At 36.4% G+C, this 17,981-nt stretch overlaps 1 protein-coding gene across 9 annotated transcripts in view; it reads left to right on the top strand.

The window, feature by feature from the left end:
• The window catches only part of DMD (dystrophin), a 9,298,038-nt gene that overhangs the window by 2,473,642 nt on the left and 6,806,415 nt on the right, over positions 1-17,981 (top strand). For all 9 annotated transcript variants that reach the window (XM_044072398.1, XM_044072396.1, XM_044072400.1 and 6 more), the window contains 2 exons: positions 16,842-16,943; positions 17,079-17,186. In XM_044072398.1, coding sequence (XP_043928333.1) covers positions 16,842-16,943; positions 17,079-17,186 — 210 coding nt within the window. The remainder of the gene's footprint in view (positions 1-16,841; positions 16,944-17,078; positions 17,187-17,981) is intronic.

Below are 17,981 nucleotides of genomic sequence, written 5' to 3'. Positions count from 1 at the left end.
AAGGTCCCCCATGCTACAAGCAGAAATATGATAGCCAATGCTAATGCAATATGTACTTTAATCATTTGTCACAATGACACAGTATACCAAACCTTTGCAAAATTCTCTTTGCTTCTTATTACACATTTCAAAACTGTGCCCCTACTGTTAATTAGTCAACATATGTAGATTACTAATTAAATGTTCAGCCATTATGTATGTGTACCTTTTGTCCCTTTTTGGAATTTGTAAATGGATTGAATTCAGAAAGTTCTGTGCTACATATGCAATATTTTCCTTGGAATTCTTTGACACAAAGCATCAAAGGATTGGAAATAAGTAAGTCATAAACGTCACAAGATATGAAGTATGTTGACTTTGTGATTGTGAAATGGTAAAAATTTCTGAGACATGTTTCAGAGGTCTGCTTTGTGTATTAATTTTAATAGAACATACTGACTTGGAAACAGTAGTGTTAAGGCTTAAAAGTATTTTAATAAAATTTACTGTCCAACATCTCAGGCAGTTAGTATAAACCAAAGACAAAAATAAAATAAAATACTATGACTTTTTAGCTACTGTAATTATGATCTGATGAAAAGCATGGTATATTTTTGTTCGTATATTTGCCTTTTGCAATTTTATTTAAAAATAAATTTCAGTTTTTAACCGAGTTAGTAATTTTTGTCCTGTAGTTTGAAATGTAAGCATTATATGATTGTTTCAGAGAACTTTCTTTAATTTAAAGTTAGCACAATTATCTGGCACAACCCAATTGAGAATAATTTTAGCATGCCTAGTCAGCAAAAAAATAAGTTGCATATTATTTACTGTTATGCCACACTATCTGCATTATATGTTTGTTTAACATTATTACTGACTGAATGTTAAATTCAAAAGTTCAAATAATAATAATATCAGAATTGAAGCAAATTATATTTTATAAAATGCTATTTTAAAGTACTGCTTTTATACGATATAGTATAGAGTTTCTAGCTGGTGCATCTATCATAACTATTATCGTACTAAAGCAGGTTACAGAATGTAAGGTAAATCAGCTGCTTATATGCTATTTAAAAGCAAGGCATGTAGTCCATAATCACAGAGACCTTCGCATTTCTTGGAAAGGGATTTTTTTTCATGATTAAGACTGAATACTTATGGTAGAACAAAAATAAAATAAAATGTTAAGATTTTATGAGCATTTATTACTGTACATCAGCTCAAAACTGGTACATTTTACATTAAGAGGGATTTATTCTGCACTCTGGTAGGAGCTGAGAGCTGATTCAACCCAACTGAGTTGGGAAATGCTGGAGGAAGGCCTGTTGTGTATTTATCTGATTGGCCGGAGGGCTTAACTGTATAAAAGTCTTTCATCCTGCTGGTCTAAAATCCTTACATTTTTGTGAGACTGTGCTCATTTATTCAGAGCTTCCCTGTGCCTGGCTTAAATACCTGTGACTACAGGACCTTGGTTTGCATTTAAAATCATTAGTGGACCTATAAAGCTTATATAAGTATGTTTTACTTGCTCTATCTCAGTGCTGTTTAACAGTTTTGTGATGCATTTATTGATTTGGATGAATTTGTCACTGTTTTTCAGCCTGTACTTGTTAAATAAACACCATCTGGTTGTTACCGTACTGCTATTTCCTTTTAACAGCATTCTGATATTTCCTAACCTCCTCTGATACTGAAAAATGTGTTCTGAGTTTTTCAAAGTTCTCCTGTGTTTGCCAAAACATTTTTATGCTTTGCAAAGTTTTTTCTGTGTTTATAGAAGTTTGCGAACTTATTTGCAAGAATTCCTGATATTACAGGAGTTCTGCCGTTTGTTACATAGCATTTGTGGTCAAAACCAGTTTGTTTTCCATTAAGATGAGTTTATTCTGCATGCTAATGGGAGCAGAAGGCTAATTCAACTCATCTGAGTTGAGAATTGCTTTTGGAAGGTATATTGTGTGTTTATCTGATTGGTCTGAAGGTTTAACTATATAAATATCTTTCATGCTGCAATTTGTCTGAATTTATCACTGTTTTCCAGCCTGCATTTGTTAAAAAAAAACATAATTTGTTTGTTACTACACTGCTTTTAGGTCATTTTGACAGTACTTGAATATTTCCTAACCTCGTCTGATACTGCAAAAGCTGTTCTAAGCATGCCAAGATTCTCCTGAGTTTGCCAAAATATGTATGAGTTTATGTAAATTTTTTTGTGTGTTTGTAGAAGTTTTTGAACTTATTTCCAAGCATTCCTGATACTGCAGGAGTTCTGCCTTTTGTTATAAAACATTTATTACTGCACTCGAGCTTAGAACTAGTTCATTTTACATTAATAGGGTTTTATTCTGCAATCTGATGGGAGCAGATGCCTGATTCAATCCATCCAAGTTGGGAACTGCTGGCAGAAGGCTTATTGTTTGTATTTGATTGGCCGGAGGGCTTAACTGTGTAAAACTAATTTATTCTGCTGGTATAAAAGCCTTGCACACATGTAGTTACCCATGTCTTGTATATAAACTAACTGCTACAGTTTAAAATCCTCTATAGGAAATGCTCTCCATAGTCTTCCACTGTTCATAGTCACTTGAAGAGCTGCCACTTTGTACCGAAGATAGCACCATGCAGGTCATCTTATAGTACTCTTTTAAGCACTCTCACTTAGTCCTTTAAGTGACTGTCCCCTACAGCTTCCCTTCTACTAAGGATCTGGTATAATGGATAGATTATTTCTTGTCATCTCTTTTTCTGGCCTGGTTGATATGGACAACATGAGCCAGTGCAGTAACTGCTTCATGTTCACTGACAACCATTTAATTTTAGAACAGACAAATGCAGTGTGTGAGAGATGTAGATACACCATATAATTGGAGGCAAAGCTCTCACATACATGTACACATGAAAAATGCAAACAAGGTTGTCATCATTATACCCAAAACATTCACTACCAACACTAAGGAACAAATACACAGACCCACATATGCAGAACTACTCAGTGCAAGAAATCTGAACAAAGCATAACAGAATGGGAGGGGAAAGGCTCAGAAATAGAGACACATTTTAACAACTGCTCTTATGAATGTATAAAGTTGCTAGAATAATAGGGTTTGTGCTGTCATGCATTTTCTGAAGAATATGAATTCTGAAACTCAATTGTATGTCATTATTTAGTGACTTTAGTCCTCACATCATCCCAGTGATTTGCTGGAAAACCATACATTTTATGAGGAAGAGACCAAAAATATGAGGCAGAAGTCTGGACATTCTGCAAAAACCTGAACAGTTGGGAGGTACTTGCATGTAATCTACCCAAACCTCTAAGACTTCCCAAAAGCATTGCTCAGTGAACCCACACACATTCAAAAAACAAAGCACCTCACACAACACATAACTCTTAAAAATCATAGTATCCCTGCTTCCAAGCCCATAAGGCAACACACCAGGCAGTCATACATTCTAGCTATCGGGGGTAACATTATACGACATAGTGGTGCCCCCTTACCAGGTTAAACAAGGAGAAGATCACAGTGAGTAGTCTGTCTGGAGCCGGGATCTGCCAGATCAAGCATGTACTTGGGTCTTTAAACCACAAGTACCAGTATGACGTGGGCATAGTCTATGTTGGCGTAAATTACCTAAGATGTACCTCGCTGAACTATATGATTGTAGGTTCATAGGTAGGTACTAGGTTATCTGCCCTAGGGCATTTATAAGCCTAGCCAGAATGTGTTGGCTTTTGCCTCCCTTTTAGACTAGATGATGAGAGACATGATAGGGCTCTCTGAATATATACCCAAGTGGGTATGAATTTAGCCTTGAATAGACTCCTACCTTCACTAATGATGATGACACAGTACCAGGAAAAAAATGATTGACTTCAGCAGTGGTGTCACAATAAGGGAATCTGTCAGCCTGGAGAGACGTGATCAACAAATTACAATGCTGTGCCAGAGATGGTTTGCACTTGTCACCACTTGGCTTCTGGATACTGGAAATATTTTATGTATCCCCATAATGCACTTTTTAGGCTATGCCAAGTTGTTAAACACTCTAACATAACAAAAATCAGTATGACTACCAAACAGTATTGCTGCTCAATGCTAGGAGTTTACAAAAAAAAAAAAAAAAAAAAAAAACTGCACACCGTGGAAGCACTCCTCACCCTGGAAAACACAGACATATGTGCAGTCACAGAAACATGGTTCAGAACCATATAAAGCACCATGGCTATCAAAAGCTGCAAAATATTTTAGACATTTTGATCCCCCTCAGCTCAGGATAAAACAAAGGGAGGAGGTATCTCAGTGTTTATAAAGGACACGCACACATCTAGACTGATCCAGCAACATGACTTTCTTGAGCTGCTCCATGCCCAGCTAACCATAAGTGCATCCCCCTGTCATATTCTTGCTAGCTAAAGATCCCCAACATGAGTCTGGAAAACCACACCTCCAACTTAAACCTACTGAAAGCTCTTAACATTCATCCTAACACCAAACTTATGGGTGACTTCAACTATCCCTCCATAAACAGTGAGACTTATACAACCCATAATTCACTTGCTGAGATGTTTTTTGGACGTCATTAATGCAACCACCCTGGGGCACTTTTGACTGACATCAAAGAGTGAAACAATACTGATTTAATTAACTTTAATCGTACTTTGACTTACGAATGGGATCCATTCCCATCATGGTATTAGAAACCCAAAAGATTTGGAGAAATTAAAAAAGAGTAACTAATTAGCCCCCAGCTAGAGGTACAGATTTCCTGGACCTAATACTCATGAACATGAGGGGATGCTGCTGCTCCTCCTGTGCATTAACTACTCCCTGGTAATATCCAACCAAAAAATGATTTCGTTTTGTATTAAAACTAGCCTATAAGTCCCATCAAACACCAGACCTGTTAAGAACTTTGCTAAGGCCAATTACCTCAAACTAAGTGGCAGATTATTAAACTTCCAAGCCCCTCTGAACCCAGATGACACTGAGGCCTACTCTGAGCTGTACACCAAAGCACTGCACAACCACATTCATAGCTGCATAGAGGAGGCAGCATCTGTCCAAGTCAGACCCGTGATTACTGGCAAAAATAAAACACCCTGGTGGGACCCCTAGCATAAATAGGCCATTCAACAAAAGGAAACAAATCATCTCCAAAGCCAAGAAGTAACAGACAAAACAGTGCCATAAGATACTCATCAGTCTAAACAAAAGGATTAGAGAGATGGTCAAATCTGCCAAAGCAGACTACTAGCCAAAGACAGCCTCCTGGGTGAAAGATAACCGTAGGGATTTTTTAATTATGTCATAACCTCAGAGGAATCTGTCAGCAATGTGACAAGTTAATCATGAGTGGCAACACTACACCTAGCATAAAACTATGGCAAACCTGCTGGCTGACAAGTTCAGTTCAAACTTTTCACCCCCATCACCTCCTACCACATCCAAAGAAATATCTGCAACCATCTCCCTATTGGTTATTACAAGGGAATGGGTCCTTACTCTTTTTGCTAAATCCAAAAACACAGCCTCCATGGGTCCCAATAACATTCCAGGATGCTTCTTAAATAGCTTAAAACAGAATATATCAGGGCCACTGAAAACCCACTTCTGAACACAGCTTCCAGACAGGCTTTGTTCCAGAGGAATGGAGGACTGCAACAGCATCTATCTGCACAATGGGGTCCATCATCTGATTTAGGGAACTACAGACCCGTAAGCTTGATCAGTCTTATCTGCAATGCCATGGAGAGAATGATCATGGACCTCATAATAACGACATAGGAAATCTCCAAAACACTGGACCAGATCCAATTTGGTTTTGGCAAAGGGAGCTTTTGCCTGCTGAATCTAGTGGACTTCTTCGAGAAACTCACCAGGGTCATGGATAACGGTAAAATGGTACACACTGTTTATCTAGACCTGACCAAAGCTTTTGACACAATTGCCCACTCATGTATCATAGATAAACTTACTGAGTTAGGCATAAATCCCTACATTGTCAGATGGATAGCAAGCTGACTCACTGACAGGACACATGTTATTCAGATAGGTGAATCCACTTCTGATAAGAAATCTGTTACTGGCAGTGTCCCACAGGACTCAGTGTTGGGACCCTTCCTGCAGTGTCCCACAGGACTCAGTGTTGGGACCCTTCCTGTTTGGTATATAATTATCTGAAGTGAAGACCAGTGTTTGGGGGCCTCTGGCTCACCAAGTTCACTGATGACAGTAAGCTGATAGCAATCATTGAATCCCCAAATGATGTTGACATCCTACAAACGGGCCTAAAAAATGGCAAACAACTGTTGCCAAAACCATGGTCTGAGACTAAATGCTAAAAATGTGTTATCGTACCCTTCAGTAAATCAGATATTCCTCCAAATTATAATATTGATAGCATACTCGTAAAAGTAGACCCAGTGGTGAGGGACCTAGAAACACAGATAGGTAGTAACCTAAGATTTGACAACCAGGTAGCTATGATAGTGAAAAAATCCTTTTGTGTGGCTCAACTATAAGTAAAGGTGTGGCATAAAGATCAAAGGAATTAATGGTGCCATTGTACTCAGCCCTCATCAACGTCAAAGTCAAAGTAAACTTTATTGTCATTCAGACTTCACACAACAGTGCAAACTGAATGAAATTTCATTTCTCTGGAGTCGGTGTGCAAAACATCACAAGAAGCATAATTTCAACAGACATTACTACATCACAGCAAACTATTAGACATAACACCCAAAACATTTCATGAATCTAAATGGTACATTATTGCACAGAATTCCAACAGTTATCACTATTGCACAAGAAAGCTAGTTTCACATCGGTTGGTTTATTGCACCAAAATATGAGTTGAGACTAGCATTTGAGTTACTGCATGAAAATATGAGTTTTCATTGAAATAGATATCTGCTACACCTGATGGCCATTATCATCAGGTCTATAACTGAATACAGTCAGGACTGGCCTTTAGTCAACTGGTGCCCTAGGCAAAAGGGCTCCACAGCACCCCCCCACATCACCTGGTGCCCTATCCTGGTCTACCTATACCATCCAGATTACTGGAAAAGCACGCCTGCTACAGTGGCACCCTAGGCAGTCGCCTAGTTGGCCTATGCTTAAGCCTGGCAATGAATATAGTGCTCCCTTCTGCAAGTACCTAACCAGGCACTTACACCAAATGGAGTGGTCCCAGAGGTTTCTCACTAAAAACAAATACAAATTGTAAGACACATATCTTATGCAGCCCAAAAAAAAGGCTCTACCTCTTTACTCCATCTCATATAATTTATTGAGAGGTGACTTATACCTGACCTACAAGACATTCTGTGATCCAGCCCCGATGAAAATGTTACATAATTGCAAGAAAAATTATGCATGGGTTACGAGTCCCATGGAACTGAACCTTATTTGTGACTCTAACAGAACTTCCTGGAGAGACAGATTCATGTCCCAAAGGCTATCTTGTCTATGGAGTAAACTTACCATTTTTGTAAATAAAAAGCCAGTCCCTCACTAGCTTCAAAAAAAATTTGGATAAATAGACGGGGAACTGTAGATTTACTCCCAGGGTACTACCCATGTCCCTTATGGACAGAGGCAGTCTGTAAATTGACCCAGGACTCCAACACCCAAAAACCAACTACTCTGATACTACCTCATACCATATATGGGGAATTAAGCTATAATATTGTCACATCCTGGATATTATTGGCTAGGCTTGTAAAGGCTCTTGTGCCATTAGCCTAGTAATCATCTATGAACTTATGGAGAATGCTAACTAAACAAACAAAAAAATAAATATGGAGTACTGTCAACCTTTTGGTGAATTTGTTTATCAGGTAGTGACAGTTTACTTGTGATTGACCTGTAAAGTACTGGTAAAGTGATTATTGATTAGCTCAAACAATACCAAAACCCTTCACTGGATGTGGGAAGCCACTACAGTACCCACAAACTATAAGAAAATGTGACTTTACAGACTGAATTAAGAATAGGAATGTAACAAAAAGTATGCATTTTTATGCTTTGTCTTGAAAGCATACCTTACTTTTAAGTTTCTCAAATTATAAATAAACTGAACTTGAGTTAATGAAACTGTCTCCAATATATGTTGCACAACACAAATGTTCCAAGTAGTAATATTTTAGCACGTGTGGTTCCAATACTAGTATAGTACAGCAATGTAGAAATTTGCTTTCCAGCAGCATTAATAATCCACTTTATATTCACAAAACATATATAACACATTTTGTAACCTTTGATTAGATCCTCACCTTTCTCAACAAACATTCCATTGGCTAGTAAAGGGTAAACAATTGCTTAGCAACTTTGCTGCCTAACAGCAATGCAGGTTAAAGATCTGATGGCACAGTAAGGGTTGCAAGCTTTAGGAAAATATCCTGTGGTCAAATGAATAACACATACTTTGGTCTCTATATAAGTAAATTCCGGCTTCACTGACTGTATGAATTATATACAAAATGTACAATTTACTTCAGATATTATGAAATTTATGTTGATCATGTTTTGATATTTCAACATGCATAAGCAATTTTTGTTTAAATAGACAGAAAAATGTCTTTTCATTTTCAGCTTGTTTACACTCAGCACATGCTTATTGCCATTCAAAATACTTTGGGTGATAATAGACATGAAACAGAAAAAACTGGGTCTCCAATAATGATATCATGTTTACATGAGCGTTTGGAACTTGCTAGTAAATGATTTATAATATCAGTCCACTTTCACCTGCACGTGTAGTTACCATACATCAAAAATTTGGCATATTTTAACAGATAGTATGCAACTGTATAGCTTCATCTTATGACTCTGTAATTAATAATATACATTTTTATTGGCTTCTAGCCTCCTATGATGGCCCTTATCTAACAGGTGGAATTCTTTCAGTGAACTTACACTGCATAGATTCTAAAAGGTTTGCATAACAAAGTGATATCTCTGGTTCTTCATGTTCTAAAGATAATGCCAGATATTTACTTATGTCACAAGCAAAAGTTGGATGGATCTCGTGATTCTTATGCTGTTCACTATGTGGATATACAGAAGGTCCATCAGAGCTGGATGTGGGAATGCCTTGTATACCAGGCATAGATTGCCTCTCAGTAACCTGTAGGAGACTGAGCATAGAGACAGAGCTTTAAGGTGATCTGTATAGGGGAATGTGTTTATATCCTGGATTTTCCTGGTAAGGAATATTTGTGGGCACTCCAACTGTTGCACATGTCTGGTCAGGTAAATGCCAAAAAAGAGATTATACTTAATGACTCATCTGATAAGGGCCAAATAAAGTGGCACTATGACTTCCTTGGACCTGGATGCCATGCCTTTACTTGTAACTTGGTCAACATAGAATGATTTTCTTACTATCTTGGCCACAAGTTGGTCTACATATATTACAAGATATCTGACTACTGTGCCATCCCTTTGGGGTATCTTATTGATGGAATAATTTGCCTGGGTGGCAGTATTCCCAAAAGGAATTTAATATATTTCTTATCATTAAGTTTTAATCAATGACTTTGGCACCAGTTATTTGTCTGTGTTAGACCCTCTTATAAGATGTTTGCATCATGGGGGAAACTATGATAGCTCCCACTTTGTACTCATCTGCAAACCTGGTCAACCAAAGGCCCTTGATATTAGCCTTTACTTTCAAGAAGTAGATGCCAAATAGGAATGGCCAAAGCATGGAGCCCTGAGATACATCACTGGTGACTGGTTTCTTAGCAGAAGGGGTCTCATTAATCCTGTTTGTAAGCCAGCTAGCAATCCAGCAAGTTATGTGGTAATTCATGCTCAGGTTGGTGAGTTTGCAAGCTATACCTGAGTGGGTTATTTTATTGAACAACATAGTCAGGTCCAGGTAGGGGATGTGCATTATTTTCCTCTCAACCATTGCCATGGTGAACTTCTCAAAAAAGCTCACCAGGTTTAGTAGGCATGACATTCCCTTGACAAAAACAAAGTAGGTTGGGTCAAGTGTCTGAATATTGTCTACATATTTGTTGTTTATTTCCATGATAATTTGTTCCATGACTTTGCATATATGACTAGTCAGATTAAAAACTCTATAGTTTCCAAGGTCGGTGGTTGTTTCAACCAAGAGAAGTGGAATGACTTTTGCATTTCTCCATTGTCAAGGTACAAAGCATGTTTTGAGGATATTATTGAGTTATGCGTAATTATATAAAAAGGCAAAAAGGCACTGTCCCTCATTTCATGTACTGCTTCCATGTTGTCAAGTTTAAGTACAACTGTGTCTCCCATGTGTGACAGTTCATTTTTTGAAATGGAACTGTATACCAGACATTGAAGCACACACTGGTTCTATGAAGACAGCATGTCAGATTTTCTCTGCCATTACCAGATGTATACAAAGCACTTATTTTTACAATCATCCACATATTTTTAGGGTCCATCAGTTTCCATCTGTAGGAAAGATGGAAAACAGATAATTAAACAAGACTGGTATATCTTAACAGTATTTCCTTGGGCATATTTACCCATTTAAAAGAATGGCGTAAATCACAATAGTTTCTGTCCTACTTATTAGCCAATAAATTGCACATGTTATTATGAATGGGTTTACTTTATTCAGTGTTAAGATGTAAATTACTTGCTTTTTTGGCATGAAATTAAAATGTTTGGCTATATTTATATAGGCTGATATTACTGAAGTTCCCATACTTAACTGGCTCATAAAGGCTGATCATTCTGGTGAGCATCTCTGTTTTGTACTTTTGTTGAACTGTTAAGTAGTACATATACTACATTAGCTATGACATTTGAATACCTGGCCCATTTATTTATTTATTTATTTTAGGCTTCATAAGACTGGTGCATTTCCATATGTCTACTGAAATATTGAGAAAGATCGTCCTTCTTACTAGCTTGCGTCAGTGAAAGTTCAAGTACAGATTCTGACTTACATTCCTTACATGGGCATTTTTTATCTCATTACATACTTTCCCTGATCTATTCTTATTTGCCTATAATAAATGTAGTTGAAAGGTCTTGAGTGTATACAGCTCACTTCTTCAGTAATACTTCTAAAATTCTGTTCCACAAGGAATTAGACCTGTCGTCTTAATTGGTGCACAATTATGATACAGCCATCCTCGGTAGGTCACAGTTTTGAAACTTAAGTAGATGGATGTTAAAACCAGTTACTATATACACAGAAATACTTCAAGTTAAAAGAGCATTATTATTTTTTTATTGGTGCGCATTCACATTTAGTTCAAGTAATTAAACGGATTACTCAGCAACTTGGCTTGGAACTTAAGGATAAGCAGGTGAAGCCACATTACTAATTTTATTTGGCTGTCCATCCAGTATTTGTTTATTATGAATTAATGTAATCCAAGGTGAAGATAATTAAGGATACTGTATCTCCCCTCCTTTCCTACTTTTGGCATCTTTAATACAGGACATATAGTAGTTGTGAAATGTCCACAAATGTGTGCCTCATTTTCATTTATATTCATCTTTACAGGTGCTATGTGGGCTGGTGCTCATTCCAGTCAATTTTTGATAATATTCTTGAAAAGCCTTTGCAGTTTTAGTTCTACCTTTGTCCTAAGAACACAATAACATATGGCAGTGTACAAACATTACGAAACCTTAAAGTGACATTCTTTTCCACTTCAGTCTTTATTCTTGCATCTTCTAAGGTTTCAATTTCTCTGTCTAAAATGCTTTCTATTTGCTACCATCAGTTTCTTTCTGTGGCTTTGTTACTGCCATTTTGTAATAATACAGGCGGTACTGTCGCAGAATGAGAATTCCGTTTATTTACACAGTATCTGATTTCTGACAGGTAGTTGTTACACTTTCCTTTTTAAGGGCACACAAGACTAACATTTTGTGTATACCATTATTCGTCAGTTGCTAATTGATGATTTAATTGATACTTCTATTTTCTCATCTTTCTAATTCATTCAGTGGTATCATTCTGAACATTTTCTTTAAATCAGTAGTAAATATTGAGACTATTGCTGCCGCTGTATTGGATCTTTTTAAAACTTTGCCCCAGTAATCTCTGGGTGACCACGTGATTTCAAAATCATCCTTATTCCTGTTTTTAGTTATTATCAAATTGTGGAATCTTTGACAGCTTTTTAATTATACTCCTTTGCACAGTATATAGTACTACTGTCTGTATCAGACAACTTATGCAAAACTGAGGCTGGAGTCTGTTTTCACATACACCGTATTTACTGCAGTGGCACCCATTTTTCCATCTGCCCAAACATTTATTGTGTCTTTATTATTTTACTTTAAACCAGCGATTACTGTGCCTGTATGATAGCTTAATGGAACACAAAAGAATGCTAATCTTCTAGTTCATCTGACTGATACAAACTAAAATATTAACTATGTACACAATCACCTTTTCCTGAAATACAAATGCATTTTTACCATATCTTTTAACTGAAATGTGAGTACTTATTGCATGGGTAATGCTATATCATTTTTCTGAAGGTAGTCAGTAACAGAAAATTATAATGTGAATCACCTGGTTATGTGCTGTTTAAAATTATATATATGAAGATATAGATATAGATATAATTATTCATATACATATGCATGCATATATCTTTTTATACACGCACACACACACATACATATTTCTGTATAGTTTGTGTCCTTTATGATAAAGAGGAATTTTTTATCAATATGACAGCTCATTGAAATTGTAGACTTCAAATTTGTACAACCCTATTTGTTTTAGAGGGGGTTGTAAAGTGTGACCCATCCTTTTCCTTAAAACTTCACCCAATCATTAAATATTATACCACATGCAAATATAATAAGCAATTTGAAACAACTCCAATTTGACGTATATCTGGTTAGGTGTCTTAGAGACATGATTCACACAGTAAGAGATTTGGGCGAGTACTCTGAGGGCATGAAGGTAACCAGGAATCTGTGTCAGGTCCTCTGTTGTTTGCCATCTACTTCTCATATCTCCACATATCAAATAAAGATCTTTTATTAACAAAGTTCATGGATGATTGCAAACTGGGGTTCATCAAGTCCATCCCTGACATCTATGTTCCTCTGCAGGAGCTTACCCCTGTCAGTTGCTGGTGTACTAAAAATGGACTCAAGCTCATTGCCAAAAATTACAACATTGTAACATTTGTTAAGCACCACTAGCTCCACCTTAAAGCATAAATAACATAACACTTCAAAACGAAAAGGTCATGAGAGACCTAGGCACTTGGGTGGACAACCACCTTACAACTGACTATCATGTGAAAATGAAAGTTAGGGAATACTCTTTATCTTGCACATCTCATAGCAAAAGATATTTCTTCCAGATCAAAAGAAGTTCTTACCACCTTGTATTCTGCCCATCATTAAGTACAATGACCCTTTGCGATGTAAACTACTAAGCATATTGAGCAATTGGAATGACCCCAGAAGTTTGTAACTAAAGTTGTAAGAGTCTAAGAGCTGAACTACAAAGAAAGACAAGAATCTTTATTCCAATACTCAGCTTCATACAGATGCCTTAGGGGTGACCTGGAACTGCTTATAGGGCTATAAGGGATACAGAAATTCAATATTTTTTATACCTCAATAAAGCAAATAGTTCAGCCATCATTTGAGCCAGGGTTCTAAGTATACTCCAACAAGTTAATATGAAAGAGGCAAGGAATAAACATGCCATACTTTTTAACCTTTCTCTGGAACAAACTTCCATTACAAGTTAACCATTGTGACATACTCTGCTACTAGAAAGGAGCTGGACAACTGGAAGGGTGTTCATAAATTCATCCCTGGTATGATAGGCATGGACTTCCTTGAAAACAGAGGCAATCTCTAAGGATGGATACTGTCAAGGTGGATATGACTTTATGATTCAGTTGCATTGTAACTTCTATAATCGCATGAACAAAAGATGACAGTTTCTCAAATTTACAGTATCAAATTACCTTTATGTTAACTTTCTTATTCTACATTAATGCAGTTAAGATTACTACATCTGTAGGCTCATTTTTCAAGCTTATATCCCACAGGCCTTCAGAAATCATAATTGTCTTAACTCTTTGTTGGTATTTTCTGCTTTGCACGTAAGTATCCAGATTATTTTTTAGTGAAGTTAACAGCTGACATCTAACTGTAAGGAGAAGCTGATTTCATAATTCTCAGCGATGGTGTAAAATTCATCCATCATATTTTTTTCTAGGATTGAAATTTCTTTTAAAGGATAGGGTCTGCAGTCTGATGTTTACTCCTGCAGCATTGTTTTCCAGGCATAGATTTTTAAATGGACTGGGTGACATTGCCATGCTAGTGTACAGGATATGGATTTTTTTGTTGACTATCTTGAAGAACTTTGATATGTTTAACTGAAGTAACTGTTTTACACAAACTAATTAACAATCTTATATCTAAGAAAAGTAGATCAAAAAGTAATAGCACCAAGACAGACCAATGCACATTTGAGGTGGCCAAAAAAACCTCCAAGCCTGACTTGTTTCACTGAAAAAGTATTTTATAAATTTTACATTTACAATGTATTTTAATAAGTCATGTAATTTTCTTCATGTATTGTAGTCACATGATTTATAATGTTTTTTATTTGGGTGGGGTTGTGGTTGCTTATTTTTTTTTCCTGATGAAGCCCTGTACAAACATTGAGACAAATTTACATAACACATTTTGGATGTAAAGTGAATTTTTTGACTGAGTTTATTGGTTTTGCCTATTTTGGTGCCATCAACCATTGTTAACATTTCTGAGCTGACATTTAATTGAGGATTGACTGTGGACAGAGAGCAGAAAGTTTCTAGGCTTGGTATTATGATATTTTATATGTTGTCACCAATAGTTGGATTTGATACTATTTACTCCAAATTATAATAATTTACTTAGCTAACATTTGGTCATATTTAATTGGTGTTGAATATTTTATACAATCAGTATTTTGTATGTTTTTGTCCCACCATGCTTGACAACCATCAAGCCATCTCTTAATTTACATTTGACTTTCAGTGGAGGGGGGTGCATTATCTAAGCAGGTATAAAGGCAGTATGTATTCTCACTGCTGTCCTGCCAATCAGGCCATCTTTTTCATTTTTATGACATTACCCCATCCCTAGCATAAAATGAGAACTTACATTAGCAAAATGGCTACCTATTCCCCCCTACGGTTTGCACATGCATGTTCCTTCACATGCAGAGTCACTGGATATCATCACTGGATTGGGCAGCCATGTCCATTTCTTCCTAGCACTGGGTCCTTACATTGTGACATGGTTCTGGTGTCTAGCAAACACCTTGTCGTTAGAGCACTTTTAATAATCATGCAGAAACCACCATTCCCCCCACGATGTACATGCTCATTCTCCCTGTTTGAACCACCAAGTGCTTGAGCTACTTGTTAAACCTGGGTCACCTGGGCCTTTTTCCCTTCTTGCCACTTACTCTTGCTACTCACTCAAAGCTTTGACAGATAAAATTCCCAATAAAGGTTTCATTTTCTTTGTTTTTACTTCATAGATTTTTGCAAAGAAATGTATATGCTGTACAGTGCTTCAGACAGACTAAATTGTGTTCTTTAATGCATTCAACACCACTAAAATAAAGAATTTTCTTAGTAATTTCTCAAATTGCATTGCTTTTTGACTTCTTGATTTTAGGTGTTTCATTATAAAGATCAAGATGCTATTAACAGCCCTGTCAGATCTTCAAAAATGCTGACATAGTCTGAAATTTATCACATGCATTTTGGATTTCTAAAGCAGGTTTCAGGAATGGCACATGTATAAACATGCTACAAGTATAAGGCAGCTTCCAAACCATCCATTTTATTGTTGTTACTTGTGGCATTCAGCAAAGCTTCTTTCTAGTGTTCTTTACTTTTTTTCTCATAAATTTGTTCTGTCACCCCATATGTAGGCAATGGCTCATTCATCATAATACAGGCTCTTCTCTAATGTGCACATTTGCTTTTTCTTTATCCAAGTCTTACTTATCAAGCTTTATCTATTTATTGATTGACATTTGTTGACTGGGAAAGTCCACTGGGCCGAGGACCCATTTTCAGTTGTGGCCCGGGGAGAAAAGCTCCACAAACATTTACTGAAAGTAATATAACCCAGTAATATAACAAATTATTAAATGTTAAGCAGAAATACAGATGTATAGTATTACTAATTAAAACATAAATACAATACATTCATTGTGATGTACAAAAAATACAGTAGTAACATAGTAGTTTAAAGAATTTATTAACAGCTAATAGGCTAGTAAATAAGAAAATATATTTAGTTAAAATGATATCACAATGCCCTGCCAGACATTAACTCCAAAGTTGAACTATTTCTTCCCTACTGGTATTAGTTTCAAAATGTATTCATTCATTTGTCATAAAGAAATGGTAATATAATGCTAGGATACTCTATCAGGAAGAAAGCAAATGCAGGCCTGAAGAAGACATTTCATATTTGTATTTAAACTCACATAAACATAAACATGTTGCAGCTTAGAAGCCTATGACTAACAACTGGACAGATCAAAAAGCATTTATAAATAAAACAGCTTCTGCTATACTTGATGTATCTATTGGGTTACACATGCAAAGACACACATATGTGTGTTTGCCTGATAAAGTCAAATAACTGAAAAAAATTCATTTGAAAACCTGTACAAGATTCTCTAAGAACTCTTTTAACTTTATAGAAAGATATAAATGCGCTTTGGATGAAACACTTACTGACACAGGATAACATTGTTAGTGTTGATCACGGTTGAAACTTACTGACTTTGAAAACATTGATGTATATTAGAAGTACTTTGTTTCTTTTTGTTTGCAGGCATTAGGAGACAGGTGGGCAGCGATTTGTAGGTGGACAGAGGACCGCTGGATCCTTCTGCAGGAGATTGTTCTTAAGTGGCAGCATTTTGCTGAGGAACAGGTGAGTCTTGCTAATAGAAGAGCTCTTGAAGCTTGTCAGTGGAATGCTATTAAAGTTTCAAATCTGAAAAAATTTGTTAAAAGTGTTGACTGCCCTACTGATAATGTTATTTAACATCCTCTTTTTTCATTTTAGTGCCTGTTCGATGCCTGGTTAACAGAAAAAGAGGAAGCGGTGCGCATCATTCAGTTATCTGACTTCAAAGACAAGACTGAGATGCTCTCTAACTTAAGAAAGTTAGCGGTATGCATTTTTCACTTTGTAGTTGGAAGGAAAGTGCCAATGCAAGTTATAGAAATGTTTCCAGACATGCACTGTCATGAATGTATGTTGAATCTAAACAAATGCACACATGTGTACCATACCATTTCAGCATACATACCTATAACATTATTCTGGATGACATCATGTACCATACCATCTCAGAATACATAACTATAGGATTATTCTGGATGACATCATGTACCATACCATCTCGGCATACACAACTATAGGATTATTCTGGATGACATCATGTACCATACAATCTCAGCATACATAACTATAGGATTATTCTGGATGACATCATGTACCATACCATCTCAGAATACATAACTATAGGATTATTCTGGATGACATCATGTACCATACCATCTCAGAATACATAACTATAGGATTATTCTGGATGACATCATGTACCATACCATCTCAGAATACATAACTATAGGATTATTCTGGATGACATCATGTACCATACCATCTCAGCATACATAACTACAACATTATTCAGGATTACATCACGTGCCATGCCATCTCAGCGTACATAACTATAACATTATTCTGGATTACATCATGTACCATATCATCTCAGCATACATAACTATAACATTATTCTGAATGACATCATGTGCCATACCATCTCAGCATACATAACTGCAGCATTATTCTGGATGACATCATGTACCATACCATCTCAGCATACATAACTATAACATTATTCTGGATGACATCGTGTACCATATTATCTCAGCATACATAACTATAGTATTATTCTGGATG

The sequence above is a fragment of the Protopterus annectens genome, chromosome 5.part0 (genome assembly GCF_019279795.1).
Source record: "Protopterus annectens isolate FY-2018-M chromosome 5.part0, PAN1.0, whole genome shotgun sequence".
Taxonomy (NCBI): domain Eukaryota; kingdom Metazoa; phylum Chordata; order Ceratodontiformes; family Protopteridae; genus Protopterus; species Protopterus annectens.
Note: the sequence above shows the minus strand (reverse complement) of the source record. Positions and strands in the feature narration are given on the sequence as shown.